General features: G+C 39.5%; 1 protein-coding gene across 2 annotated transcripts in view; it reads left to right on the forward strand.

The window, feature by feature from the left end:
* The first annotated feature begins 557 nt into the window (after positions 1-557).
* sema6bb (sema domain, transmembrane domain (TM), and cytoplasmic domain, (semaphorin) 6Bb) overlaps positions 558-15082 on the forward strand; it is a 117736-nt gene continuing 103211 nt past the window's right edge. The window contains exons 1-2 of one of the 2 annotated variants that reach the window (XM_084086752.1): positions 12488-12564; positions 13679-13776. In XM_084086752.1, coding sequence (XP_083942878.1) covers positions 12555-12564; positions 13679-13776 — 108 coding nt within the window. In that variant the 5' untranslated portion in view covers positions 12488-12554. Of the gene's footprint in view, positions 1141-12487; positions 12565-13678; positions 13777-15082 lie in introns of those variants that run through there. The other variant, XM_084086753.1, reaches the window with a different exon arrangement.

Below are 15082 nucleotides of genomic sequence, written 5' to 3' on the forward strand. Positions count from 1 at the left end.
TAGTATAACATTTGCATAAAATATTATTTGATTTAAAATATAAGCCTTAAAATCACGACAGTGTATACATATTCTCATTTATAATTTAATGGTATTTTTATTTATAATTTCACGTTTCTATATTAAGAATTAAAACTTATATTTTAAACTGCCTTTGCAGTGAAAAGATGACTTTATTTTAATGCCTATGCTCGCTCTTTCGATCTCCAAATTAAATTCACTTACTTTGCCACTTGCACGTCTAATACGAGGACTAATCCACTCAACCAAGTATCGCTGATGTATTTTCTGACCCAAAATGATTAACAACAAATTAATGCCGCTCCAGTCTGCAGCTCTATTCTGCGTCAGGTTTTGGCATTGACTTGCGTTTCAATAGCTGTGGGTGACAGACTTACAACAGCGCTGAGATAGCAAACGCGTGATCTTTCTCTCTCAGACCAAACGCCGCGAGCTGCATCCCGGGGATTGCAGGAAATATTAAATTTCTCCCGGACAATAAGAGTTTCTTTTAGCGGAGTGCAAAGGCTGGACTCAAATTGGAGGCAGCGGCGCGCGCGCACCAAACAAACGAACGTGCCTTTTTGTCCACGCGCTCAGAAGCGTACATTCTACTGGCGCAGCACTGAATAAGTATTGTAGCGGTAGGTGATTGATAAGGCAAGTGTTTCCAGCCCAGACAGACACGTTTTCATAAGGCACAGCTGGTTGCGCTTTCGTGGACTGTTTTTTTGCCATCATTTGTTAGACAGAAGTCAGTTTATCCCTGCTTATTCCAAGCGACTTATTTGATTCTGGAAGGCTGTCCGAAGGGGAATACAGCGGCTGCAGGACCAAGTCGGGAATGCCATTTGTTCACGAGCAGCATAGACGAGCTTTGTCGCGCGGTGTTTTTTACCCGGGGACAGGTGTCGTTGTGTACGTTGGGGTTGGGGGTTAGTTGTTGGGGGTTTGGACACAGTTGTCTTAAGGATGTCAGATCAGGGATCAGATCTGCACAGAGACAGGTGCGATAGAGAGGAGTAGATTTCACGCGGACCCCTCCTCTCATCTTCTCCTCTCAGTCATTCTGGATTATAGTCCCGAGGAGGCGAGTCATTCACATAGAACCGGGCTCACCGTTTCCCGCTGCTGTTATCGGTAAGTATGCTGGTTTACCAAATGATACGCTTCTGTTCTGGATTGTAGGACTAGTTGTTACGGGTTCCCCCTCTCCATCTCAGTGTGACGATGGGTTTTTGTTCTGCACGCGCCCCTGAATTGTGCTGTTTTTACTCAAGTATATAAGTCTTATAATATTGTTCACTGTAGATGTGTTGTAATTGTTGTCAAATGAGAGATTCCGCTTATGTAATTAAAGAAATATACTTTTTATTTTATTTAGACAGAGAGAGTTGTTGGTCATGACTTGATTTTGCCCATGACATTCTGGTTGTGTTGAAGGCTAGCTGTACGGATGGTGGAACAACAGAATTAAATAATTAACACTGTTCATTTCTTGAAAATATTTACGTATTGACCGCAATTTCACTTTACTTGCAGCCTTTTCGTCATTATTACATTTAGTTTGAAGTTTTGGCATTATTTTAATCAAATGCAGCTCTTACAACCTTGTCTTCATTTTATTTCTCTCGTTTGCCTCTATTTATTATTTTATTACTAGCTTTTTGCTCTCATGTCTCCTGCGTTTGTACACTCTTTTACAATTTAGGGCCTTTTTAAACCTGAGACTTCTTTCTCCAAACTCTTTACAGCTACCTTTACCAACTTGACACAGCAATTAATCTCAAATTCACTTAAATCTCCAAAACAAATGAATTCATTCTGCCATAACCTAGTTAACATTTACACCCATCAAAACACTTTGAGCAAGAATTTGTTAAGAAACCAGAAGTCCTTAGTATTACAAGAATGACAGCTCTTTAATTGTTATAGCATATGTATTACAGTACAAGGGGAAAATGTGAAAATGTTATGCTTCAGCATGCCTTACATTTGGCATATGGTAATTCCACCATACAATGTAGCTCTGATACTGTAAAACAAAAATATGTGTCTGCACATATCCGTGCAACACATCCACCATTAAACGAACAGATTGACACCTACATAACATAACAATGCTTATTATTATTCTTCTCTCTTGATAAAAAATCTCTTGGCATGCCTGATCCATCTCAGTCAGACATGTTTACATGGTATTTCAAAGATGGGGTCTTTTGAATTGATTATAATGAAACTGGCATGGCAAAATTGTTGTCAGCTAGGGCATTAATTGTGGTAGTTGTTTTTCTTATCTTTTTTTTTTTAGATATTTAAAGTTCGTCAGTATGGAATTTCTATACAAATACATTGCCGATTGCTGTACATTGCTGATTTGCACATACATGATTGAACAGTTATGAGAATGATACATAAAGTTTTGCAAATAGTTTTCTAAATCTAGTCTGTGAGTGAGAAAAGAATTTGTGAGTTTTGAAAGATGCTGACCAGTAGTTAATCTATATGCACTTGTATGACTGTCTGGAGACTTTTGAAAAGTGAACTATAGGTATTGAGAAATGCACTTTTGACCAAAACCAATTGTGTAAATAAAACTGTGAACAGTAGCAGTTAAATGGAAAGCATGTAAATCTAGGTGTCATTGTTCTTTTCTCATTCACCCGGTTTCTTATGAACTGACATTTAGTGCTGCACTATTAAAAATAAATTACAACAATTACAACCAGAAGCTTTTTACAGGCAGATTTCAAAACCAATTTAAGTTCCACAAAGAGCTTTTTATAGTTCTTTAGGAAACCTATATGTTCCAGTGCGTTAATAACCCAGAGCCCCTAGTACAGTGATCTGAAGAACACATCAAGAGCTCTTTTAGTGTTTTAGTCCCCCACATATAGTTCATACATCTCAAAACATTTCTTGATAGATACTTTGATTATAAAGGAATGCAAAGAAGACTCTTTATGAGTAGAGAGGGTATGTGTATAGTTGGTGGGAGTTTACATGTTTGTTTTACCGTGCCGTATCACCCAGGTGTTTGAACGTACACCCATTCAGCAGCTGTTCATATTCCACCACACTAAGTGGGTTGAATTGTTTCAGAATAGTATTTTCATTCTGCTTTCTCAACGTGAGGGTGAACTTTCATGAATGGCTGGCTCTTCAGCACAGTCCCTCTGCAGCCTTGGTGTGAGACACTTTTTTTTTTTTTTTTTGTCGTAGTGCCCCTGTTTCAAATTCAAATAGCCATTGCGCTCTTTTGTTATCCTTCAAGGTTTGTGGACTGGAAAAAGAGAAAGAAGAGAGTGAAGTCCCTAAGGTTGAGAGCATTTTAAAAGAACCCAGGAGAGAGAGGAGATGAGAAAGGAGGTGAAAAGAGGATTTGCCAGTGGAGACGATGTTCTTTAGTGAAAGAAAAGTAAGATGTGGATAGGATTGCAGCCTACTTTCTTCAACAACTCAAGCTTACTGAACAAGAATTGTTCTTTGACGCAAAATCAAAATTGTCTCACTGTCTACATGATTAAAGGTCTCAAGCTCAAAAGCAGTCATTAGGACTGTTCATTTTTTAAATTGTGAATTGGGTTATTATCATCCATCTTCTTTGTTTGGTTTCAGTCCAGCTTAAGCGTTCACATTTTTTCATTTCGACAGTCCCTAAGGCCCATGATTCATGACTGAGGGTGGCATTTGTGTGAGCGTTCCACTGACCTCTTCGAACGCACATACAAAACCACTCATTACACACTGAATTATCATTAGCAGCACAGCACACAATGTGTAAAGTGCACAGGAAGTGTACGATCGGTTTCAGTGTTTTTTTATTCTATTTGTTGCACTGCACTGGTTGTTTTCATGAGCAAGAAATGAAGCAGTCACTTACTCTGTAGTTGGGTCAATGATGTATATAAGAGTGTACATGATCTTTTAAAAATCTAGTTTAAACGCAGGCCATATAATATGCTCTTTGTATTCATTGCTTTCAAAATACTTTTATGCTATTTTCAAGAAAATTTTCAGTTTAATGATGCTTAATGTCATGTGGTGTAATCCGCATATAATTTTTTTTTGAATGTTCTCCTTACAGTACATTAGTGTTCACAACAAAAAATATATATTTTTTTTTACAATGACAATAAATAATCAGATATTTTAAGAGACCTCTTTACCTTGCCAGATATTTTATGAAAATTTCATGTTAAATGTTTTATTTTTTCTTTATGCAAGTTGGTTGGACCACATGACTTTTTTTCTTTTTTTTTGTCTAGGAAGTAATTATTGAATACTTGGAATTTTTTTATTGCTTCATTATTTCATACTGACCTTTTTGGCTTTATGCCCCTCAAAAATCTATCATAGATTCATCAAAATGAGTTGTTTTCATTCAGAAATTGAAAACATTTTCATCATAAAAGAGGTGTATTCAAGTTGCTGTGTAGAATAGCATTTCTAATGTATTTTTGAATGAATTTATAGGACAGAAAGTTAGTCACATCATTGAGGACAGAAACATAACTGGGTCATTCTCAACAATGTCAATTCTGCTGTTTTTTGTACTTCTTTAAAGCACTTTGCATCTTAACAGACTGTTCAGCAGAGCCGTTCTAATCCCCAACAAACACAGCGCTGTTTTATTACCAGCCTTACTTAAGGTGGAGATGTGCAACTTTCCCAACATGCACCGAGCCTGAGCAAACTTCCTGCTGATTTTACTGGGATGTAGTTCGGAGGATATTCTGAAATGTGGAGGAGGGAAATGGAGAGTGTTCCAAGTTTTCTTGAATAGATGCCCTGTTCAAGTGCGCCCTTTTCCCCCCAACAGCCGCACTTCACCCCTCAGTGCAAGTGTTGAGGCCAGTGTGCCGAGGGAACAGGTGCTGCGGGCACAGGGGGCACACGCGCGGACACACACACATGCACGCTTACAGTTGCCCTTGGGGTTTTGCGTCACCTGCGGCTGCTTAACACCCCCAACCCCCCCGCCCCCATGGACCCTTTTCGAGGGGATCCATGACCGGAGGGGCGCCATTCACTGGCACTCCCCAATACAGGGCCCCCTAACTCCCTCCCTGTCATTTCTGTACATTTTATTGGTCTTTTACTGTCATCCGGTTTCCTTCCCTTTTCTTTTTTTTCTTTTGTCAGCCTTCGATTTCTCCATATCTCAAACCGTCCCTCCCTTTTTGGCACAGCGCTCGCTCTTTCTTTCTCTCCCTACGTCTCTCTGTCTCTCCCTCACTCTTGTCTTGATGTCAGACCCTTCCAGACAGAGTGCTTTCTCTCAGTGTGCTGTCAGGCTAAAGGACACTGCCCACTGGGACTCTGAAAGGAACAAATTGACCGGAACAATGTTCTCACTTAGCATGTTGAGCTTGCTGAAAGAGAAGGTGAGAGGCACGCTGGGGCCCGCAAGTTGAGATGCCCACCCGGTCTTTCACCGGCCTGGTCCCGCAATTCCCTGTTTTCCCATCATGCATTTATGTCTGTTGAAGGACAGTATAGGAGTTGCAGTGAGGGAGCAGTAAACGCATTAACCAGTGACCTCAAAAACCTCATTTCCCATGATCCTCCTGCCCCTGGAGGGTTAACCCCTCTCCTGACCTGCCATAAGGTGGTGCTGGAGGTCACGGCTCCACCCATTAAAATGTAATAGAGCTTCTCTTCCATTCCCTCTCAGTGAAGACCCTTTCTCCTTGAAGTTTAATTCCACATCCATCTATCTTTCATCTTTTTCTTTTCAACTGATCTGCCACATATTTCACATCGAGCAGAATAAGTGAATTCAGAATTTACCCCTGGAAAAGCCCATAATTAGAGGAGTGTGGGCATCGTTCCTTGATCCAATGCTTAACAGGGTCTTTTTCTATTTCCCTTTCATTTCTTTTCATTTTCTATTGTTTCTTTTCTTTCCTGCTCTCCATTCTTTCCATTCTCTCCTCTCTTTATCCTTTGTTTTTTTTTATATCCTTTTTCACACCCTTCCATCCCTTTTCCCTTTCTTTTTTTCCCTATTTCATTTCCTTTCCTTTTGCTTTCTGGCCTTTTTTACTTTCTTTTACTTCATTTTCCTTTTCCTTCTACCTCATTTCCTTTCCTTTTCCCTTTCCTTTTCTTTTGCTTTCTAAATGTTTTGTTTTACTTTTTCTACTTCCTTTTCCTTACTCTTTCTTAACTCTTCTTTTGCTTTCCATCTGATCCTTTTTATTTTTCCATTAGTTCTACTTTTCATCTTCCTATCATTTCAATTTCCTTCTTTTTTATGTAATTAGTTTCTTTTGCTTTCTTGCTTTTGCCTTCCCCTTACCATTTTGTTCCACCCTTCCCTTTCATCCAAGCTGATAAAGTCTTTACAGTCACTGCATGAGCTACATAAATGCCACCTCAATGCGTAAACAGCAGGCAGGATATCAGAGAAAGAAAGAGTTTTGTGTGCGGAGGGCTGTGTATGACTCTTTCAGAACACAGAGAGGGCTGTGAAAGGAGATGCTGAATGCAATTCCAGGCCTTCGGCTGAGAGAACGAGGTGATGAGAAAAGATGGTGGGCGAGATTGTTAGGCTGCATGGGCGTGAATAAACAGAACGTGTGTGTGTGTGTGAGAGAGAGAGACCGAAAGAGACAGACAACGGATGTGTGAGAGTAAGGAAGAGAGAATTGAAGATTGAATGTGTGCGAATGTTTCACTGCGCCTTTGCTCGTTCTCTGAGGCCCAGTCACATCTTTCTCACGCAGTGGCAGCAGGAAGGTTTGTTAATGATGGGAGATGCTAACAATGAGGACCTGGGAAAACTATGCCAGTCACAGTAGAAAGACGAGATGCTACTCTCAGCCACATACTCGCATAGGACCTGTTCACAACTGATATTAACATCCATCTCAGGTGATCCGACCACAAGTGGTCAAATGAGACATCACTGTTTACACCTGGTTTTTATTTGCATCTCAAATGTGTCTCCTTTAAACCACTTGTGATCAGATTTCAAGGGAGGGTCTCTAATTTTGTGACTTTTGTCATGTCTATTGCTGCATGCTGATAAAAACTATTGTTTTCGAATGCAAAATATATTAGTCTGAATTTCAGATAATGCTTTGTGTGATCTGTGTTGTTGCATGTTGATGTGAAGCCAACTGGAGAAGTTCTGCGAATCCAAATGATCAGGGACTCCGTAACGGGGGAAGATTAGGAGATTTGACAATAATATATTATTTATTTTTATTTATTTAATGGTACATTTTTATAATGTAATTAATTAGTAGCTTTTCATCAACTCATAAACCCCCCTGCAGTTCTCCAACAAACCCAAGTTGTTGTCCAATGATTGACTGACTGTCAAATTGACAAGTGAATTGAAGGTTTGTTTGACAAAACCTTCAGTATTGTCGATATGGCCTTGTGTTTTTGACTATTCTCTGAATGATAATACCAGGTGTCACATTAAACAGTTTTACACACACGACATCTGTTTTTTTTTCTCTTTATCTCACCTCAGGCTGCATCTGTCTATCACCTTTGCTTTCACCTACACACATACTGTACACACTCCCCAACACAAAAATTCTCACATTGTTGCTTGCTGTTTTTGGCTGGTGCTGCTCTGCAGCTGGTGTGAGAACACAGTCTCTCAGGTAGACAGGAAGCGTGTGTGGTGTTTATGAGGAGGATGAAGCCATCGATGACTCACTGAGCCTCTGAGGACACATTCCTGCTTTTTGGTGGTTAAAAACACCTGAGGATGTGCGTTTTACAGCCTTTCTTTGTCCCCGCAGAGGTGCTTTTTACCTAGAACACAAGTCTGTCTTTCCTCTCTAGGAAAGGGTTGTTTGCACAGTGCAGTGCCACTGTTAAATGTTTAACCATCTCTTTGTTTATGGACTTTCCTTTTCCTCTAATTCTCTCGTTTCTGTCTCTGTCCGAGCGGCTCGTTCTCAGCCTCAAGGTAATTAACATTAACAGCGAACTGCATTCTGTGACCCGCAGGATGCAATCATGCATAAGCGAGGGAGAGAGACTGAACAAAGTAGCCCTGAAATGAATGTGGGGCTCAAGATGGGAAAGAGGGAGAGGGCAAAGGACAGAGGGCAGAAGAAGAGATGCCAGGCAGTGAGGTAATCCTGAGAGCGGATGAGAAAAATGAGGAAGAGATGGGGCTCTGGAGAGGGAATGTGGGTGTTTAATGGATGGGCAGGATGCTGGCGGCTTAAAAACATTTAAATCAAGAACTAATTAATGTATAGAAAACCTGAGTTCCTGCACAAATCAGCTCACAGTCAACTCTGGTGACTACCTCTCTCCCTCTCTCTCTTTGGGTAAATCACATGAAAACTTGTCCCAGTCATATTTTACCCCAAAATAACAGTAAGAAAACGAGAAATTTCTTTTTTCCTAAGGAAAATTAGGCATATTTTTATGCCATCACACTTTGACATTATTTTCATGACATTTAAGCACATTTTCCTTCTAAATTCTCCTTACTCGCAATTATTATTCTCATTAGATTATTATTGTAATACTGTAGTTTATATACTGTATGTATATAACCTTCAAATAATATATAATTTATTTCACATTACAATAATGACTTTTATTTGATTTATTTATTTTTGTATTACGGTATATACCTGTCTTTTGTAGATTAATCCCTTTTTCTCTCTCTCTCTCTCTGACTGTCAGCTTTATTGGCACAACTACTGTCATACAGTACAATGTAGAGATATTCATGACTGTAACTACATGCATAATAATGTACCAGCAAATCATAGATTCATAGTGATTGGAGCTTATGGAGGATGAAAGAGACCTCTTAATATTGAACCAGAGATGAAAAGATATCACTCTTGTGCTGAGAACGTTTTGAGAGAGAGAGAGAGTGTGTGTGTGTGTGTGGTGGAGGCCATCTGGAGGCAACAGGTCTAGTGTCAGCGGGCAGTTGCTGTAACACAGTCTGGTGCTCCCTTGGGATGATGTCAGACACACACACACACACACACACACCATACGAATCAATCTGGCGTTCAGCTGAAAAGCCCAGACAAAAAGCCAAAAATCTTTGATGTTAAGCGTCCTCGCTTATTAAGAGCACTTCTCTGTGTGTGGAAAACAGCAATTTTGGGCTTGCGCACGTAAACAGAAGAGAGGGAAAATGGAAAGAGAGAGCTCTTATCCGTTTGATTAGGGATTACAATTCTTGGTTTCACATGACAATTTGCTAATGTATTTCGAATCAATTGCAGCACATTCACAGTGATGGATTTTGCTCTTGTGAAGAGGAATTATGTTAATCAGATGCTGTAGCCCTCTGTATGTGTGCACGTGTTTGTGTGTGTGTGTGTGTGGTGGCATATTTGTATTTGTATGTAAATGTTTTTAACCCCGGTGTGCTCATGAGGACCTGAATGGATTTGTGTTGGAATCGTTTAGTGAGACAGGAGCCTGACTGCTCACCCTGCTGTCAGGCTTCTGCGTTTCCTCTCCTCTCAAATCCCTCATGTGAATATTCATACCCCCTTTCAAGCCTTTTAATAACTTGTTTTTGTGGTCAGCAAGCATCAGAGGCTGCTGGCATTTCTGTCAGACCGAATTGAAAAAGAGAAAGAGAAAAAGAGACAGATTTTCTGAGTTGAGCTGTGAAGCTTAGCTCAGCCGTTAGCATAGCTTACTCCTGCCTTAGCATTCTAAATCCTGGAAATGTGTCTATTGTTTTGTCTTTTTTCCTTTATAGAGCACAAGGTCACACTGCAAAACAAACGTTTTCTTTGTTTTTTGTGTGTGTGTGTGTGTGTTATCCAGTAAAAATTCTAAACATTCTTAAAGAGATGGTTAAAAGAGACAGAAAATATGTTTCTGTAATTTTTTTAAAATTAATTTTTCATGTCGTTCCAAACCTGCATAAGTGACATTATATAAATAACTTAACTAACGTCTGCTGAGCACAATATATATGTTGTAGAATGTTGGTAACCAAACAGTTTTGTTACCATTGACTTCCAAAGGATGGACAAAGACACTGATGATTTTCCAATGAGGTAAGAAGATGCATTTTTTCTGAAAGCAAGTCTTAATTTGGCATGCAGTTTTCTATTCATGTGCCTAATATTTATATATTACTACAAAACATAAAACTTGAACTTGATTATCATCAAGTAACAAATCAAACTGAGTTCAACTCATTGGAGGTGAATAATAGTTTCAAGATTTCTTTTATGGTGTTGATTGTCATGTTTATAGCCTGGCACAATAAATACAACATCATAAATGTTTGGAATGACAGGAGGGTGAGTAAATGATGACAGAATTGTCATTTTTGGCTGAACTTTCCCTTTAAAAAGCTTTTTGTTTGCGTGATCTATAAATACTTGTTGCTCATATTTCAGTCTGTTATCTTAAAGAGCAGAATTAGTCCCTCCGCCCCCTTCTCAGCACACACAGACCTTTGGCATAAGAGAGCCTTGTATCCCGGGCAAGCAGCCTGGCGATCATGTGACACACTCTTCCTCTTTGTGCCGTAGGGACAACACGCACACACATACACAATCACAGAATGCTTGTTTATGCTTTGCTCGCTGCCTAACCTTTAAACAATTATCTACTTGCTCAGTATAAATAGCATAGCAAGTCACCCCTGCTTTATTTCAGCCTACCCAGCACCGCCGTCGCCGCTGTCGTCAAGGAAACTTGATACCGTCAGTGTAAACTCTAGAAGTGATCAGGCAGAGACCATCGTCCCTGAGAACTCTCCGGTCTGTCCTGCTGCCCTCTGTCTGTCATGACTTCTGGATCTGCAAGGGGTTGCATGAAGCACAACACTGCGTGGCATCGGGTCGCCACATTAGTGGTGGTTGAAATGCGGCTCCTCTCTGCGCCGAGGGAGCCGCAACGGCTGGTGTGGAAATACTGAGCAAATTGGCTGGGATATTTAAACCTCTCCAGATCACGCTAGAAATATGTTGTGGTAAACAATCTCAAGTATTTTTTTTAATGCTTGGTTTATTGATGAATCTCAGTATGAGGGAGTTTAATTGCATAGCCGCAGGCCCGACTGAACAACCTCTCCGACATGGGAGAGCGTTGGCTCTGCCAAATGTTAAAGATGGCACTCAGGCTTTTAAGGCCATTGCTTTTCTTTCTTTCACACAGGCGATTTCACCTGCCTTGTTTCTAATGACTGTCGTCAGTACCATAAGTGATGACAACAGATTTCCTTTGAAGGAAGAGCAGCCTGGTGTTCAAGCTAGTTATGGACGAACAGCTTGGGGCTCCTTGGGTCAAATTTCTCCTCTCTTTTATGAGATAAGACTAACCGCACTCTCGTTCTTTCTCTCATGTCCCCTCTTAGCGTTTCACACGGGTCCACTGAAGGTAAACAGTCTCTACGCTGCTATGTTTAGCTCTATAAACACACTGTAAGCTAAACCTAACAAATGCTTGAAAGTCAGATTTGTCAGCGGACGTCAAACATGCGACACACAGGCATAATAAACCCCTGCTACTGAACTCAAAAAGCACACATACATTAGATGAAAGAGTAATTACCATGTGGCATCAATGAAAAACATCAGAATTCCCAACTGTGAAAATTAATTGAGCCTAAAATTGCTATGAAAGTGAGAGAATGGCTGAGTGGCTTGAGAGAGTGCTGGTATGGTATCCATTTTAACTTATTCTGATTCACAAGCTTTCAGTTGGATTCAAATCATTTGGGTATACACTACCGTTCAATGGTAGTACTTGCATTTTTTTTATGTTGTATTTTTTATGTTTTTGAAAGAAGTTTCATGATTCTTCATGTGATCCTGCATGTTTTCAGAATATTTTGATGAATAGAAAGTTCAAAAGATCAGTATGTATTTGAAACCTTTTGAACACTGCATAAATGTCTTGACTTTGACCTTTGATTAATTGAATGGAACCTTGCTGAATAAAAGTACTCGCTGACCCCAAACTTTTCAATGGTATTGGATGTCCTTTACCATTTACATTTTGCTTACATATGATGGAAATTCTGTTTGTTGTTTGCTCTGTTTGTTCAGCTGTTGCTATACAAGGAACCATCAGTATTACATTATGATTGTATTCATATTAATTTAAAGGGGTCATATTATGCTTTTTCACTTTTTAAACTTTAATTAGTGTGTATTGTTGATGTTTGAGCATAAAAAAATCTGCAAGGTTACAAAGCTCAAAGTCCACTCCAAAGGGAAATATTTTATTTAACAGAATCCACTTTCCAAGAACTACAACAAATGTCTCGTTTGGACTATAATGCGATTTTTCCGGGCTTTATGAAGTCATAATGTTCCTCCATAATACGCAGAAAAGTGGACGAGGCCTGGCTGAGCTGCTGCTATGTCAGTTGTTTGACCTTCCTAAGGCTGATGAACTTGGTATGGGTCAAATTTATTTTAAACACTGTTTCTGAACATTACAAGCCCGACGTTTATCTCTGCGCTGCACATTTTACGATGAACAGCTTTCAGAACCACGATGCAGGCTACACACAAAAGCTTCTCCTGAAATGGGGCAGTTTCCACTTTGTCGGGACAATCTGTTGTTTGTGGATGACAACTTGTAAGTACAGTATGCCTTATTATTTGTAGTTGTGTTTTCTATTAACAGTTCCATTTATAAGTTTTATGTTGTTGCTACGCTCGCCTGCTAGCCAACATTAATGTTGATATAGTGTTGTTTACTATAGTTTTTGAAAGCTTTCGCTTCTGTAAGGCTGTTCACCGCCCCTTAGGAAAATTAACCATGATTTTGTGTTCGATTACTGCGTGTATAACCATAGTTTTCCGACAAATATCATGATTAAATTGTGGATAACATCGTACCTATAATGTACAAGAATAATTGTCTGTGCATGAAATCTGTTCTGAATGCTCCTCTTGTTTGTTAACATTGTCAGGGTCTGAATCGGGTTTGAAATTACCGCCATCCTTTATATTTACACTAGAGCAGAACTCGCGGTTATGGAGGGCCGGGACATTTCCCGAACACACGCTAAGCATGTCAATCACAACACACTGGGCCAGCTAACCAATCACAGGACATTTCGGAAGGAGGGACTATATCGAAACCGGGACAGACTGGGGAAAGAGGAACTGTAATAATGTAAAATAATGTGTTTTTTGAACATTCATGAAAGCATATTCTAGTACACTCCAAAAACAAAATCAAGACTTCGTAAAAGGGCATAATAGAACCCCTTTAAAATAGCCAGGTCCAAATTGTTTTGTTTACTCAGTTAGTGAAGGACTCAGCAAACCGATTCAAATGATAACTCCTGTGTCTTTTAGAATGACACTATTAGTAAACACTGGAGATGCAAGTGTGGCATTTATTATGTCTTTGTCATATACAGTATGGCAAAATAAAAACTGAAAGGAAAATCACTGTTTTGCTTTCACCTCCACTTTGTATTACTGCTTATCTTGGAGCTGAGGTTATTGAGAAAGAGCAAGAGATGAGAGAAGGGGAAAGTGTATGTTTGACTCTCTTTGGAGATGAGTGTTCTGCATCAGCAGCAGCTGCGGATGTTGTGGCACTGCCCCATTTGCCTGTCAGATTGAAACCGGCAGCCTCTGAAAAAGGGAACGGCTGAGCACGGCCTTAGCATCTCTGCAGGCATCTGCTGCTTGGAGCGTTCATTAATATAATAACTCAGCTCTGTATTTCTCTTCAGCCTCTCTCTCTTTCTCACCCTTCTGTGAGAGTTCACCGCTGGTGGAGCCGTGTGAAGCTGATGAGAGTTCAGACCCAAACCTGGAGGAGTTTCACTCAGTATGTCACTTGTCTTTTATGTTTATACCCAAAGTCAACATCTGAGCTTTTTCGTTCTTTCATTCTTGATCTCTCCCTTTCTTTAGACTCATTCTTCTGTGCTACTTGTTTCATGTTGCAGAGATAATATAAAGTTTTTTTGTGCTGTTTTTGCATTAAATGAGCTTCTGTCTTTCTCTTGCCTTTCCTATTTTGCTTTCTCCCTTTGTACCACAAGAACAAAGCGCCACTTACAAAGCTTAAACTCCTACGACCCTGTAGCTGTGTGTGTGCACAAATCGCGCTGGTCTCTGGAGTCACTGTGAGCCACATTTGCAGGCCGGTCTCACACTTTAACAGGTTAATTAGAGGATATGTGTTAATGATTCGTGGTTTTGATTAGACATGCCCCTCTGCGTTTGTGCCCAGTAGGGCAGCATGGTTATGACAGATTATAATTGTGGATTATTTCTGTTGATATTATAATTGTGGTTATCAATTTTGATTAATAGAATGTGCTTTAAAAGAACTCCAATATAGTTTTAATACAGATTAATCGAATGATATTTAGTCATTTATTAGATATTATCAGCATGAGTTTCAGTTCCAAAAATGTAATGTTATGTTATGTTATGTTATGTTATATTCATGTAATGGTTTATTAATGTAATATTAAATTCATGTAAGGGTTTATTATTGTAATATTAATGTAATTAATATATTATATTAATGTAATATATTAATGTATATTATATTAATGTACATCCAGCTGGTTTTTATCGCACAATAAACCCCGACAGGGTGATCAGGACCCCGACGCGAAGCGTCCTTAGCCCTTTAAACACAAAGCTACTGCGGAGAGAGTAGTTGCTAACAAACTAGCTGGACATTTAAGGGATACAGTACAGCCATAAGATTTATTACATGGTATTATTCACCAATTATGGGGATAAGAGATATTGATCTGAGATGAAACTTTTTTTAAATCGTACCTGTTTGTTATCTTATAATCCATTACAGTGTACAAAACAATCGTATCAAAATGGCAGCAGCTGCGTTTGTATAAAACAAGAGAGTGAGTCCGCGATACCGGAGGACATAAATAACTGTACACAAAATATTGATTTTACTGAGTTTAAATATTTTATTAGCTCACCAAACAAAAAACTTCCACAAAGAAAAACTGTTCCTAGCAAGCTTAAAGCGCCGACTTCAGGGATTGAACTGGATGAGCCTGTGTTATCTGTTTTTAACTGTTGTTATTAGGGAATAACTTACCACTGAATGACGCGATCGACCAATCAGAATCAAGTATTGCGCAGCGCCG

The sequence above is a fragment of the Abramis brama genome (genome assembly GCF_963993115.1).
Source record: "Abramis brama genome assembly, chromosome: 16".
NCBI lineage: Eukaryota > Metazoa > Chordata > Actinopteri > Cypriniformes > Leuciscidae > Abramis > Abramis brama.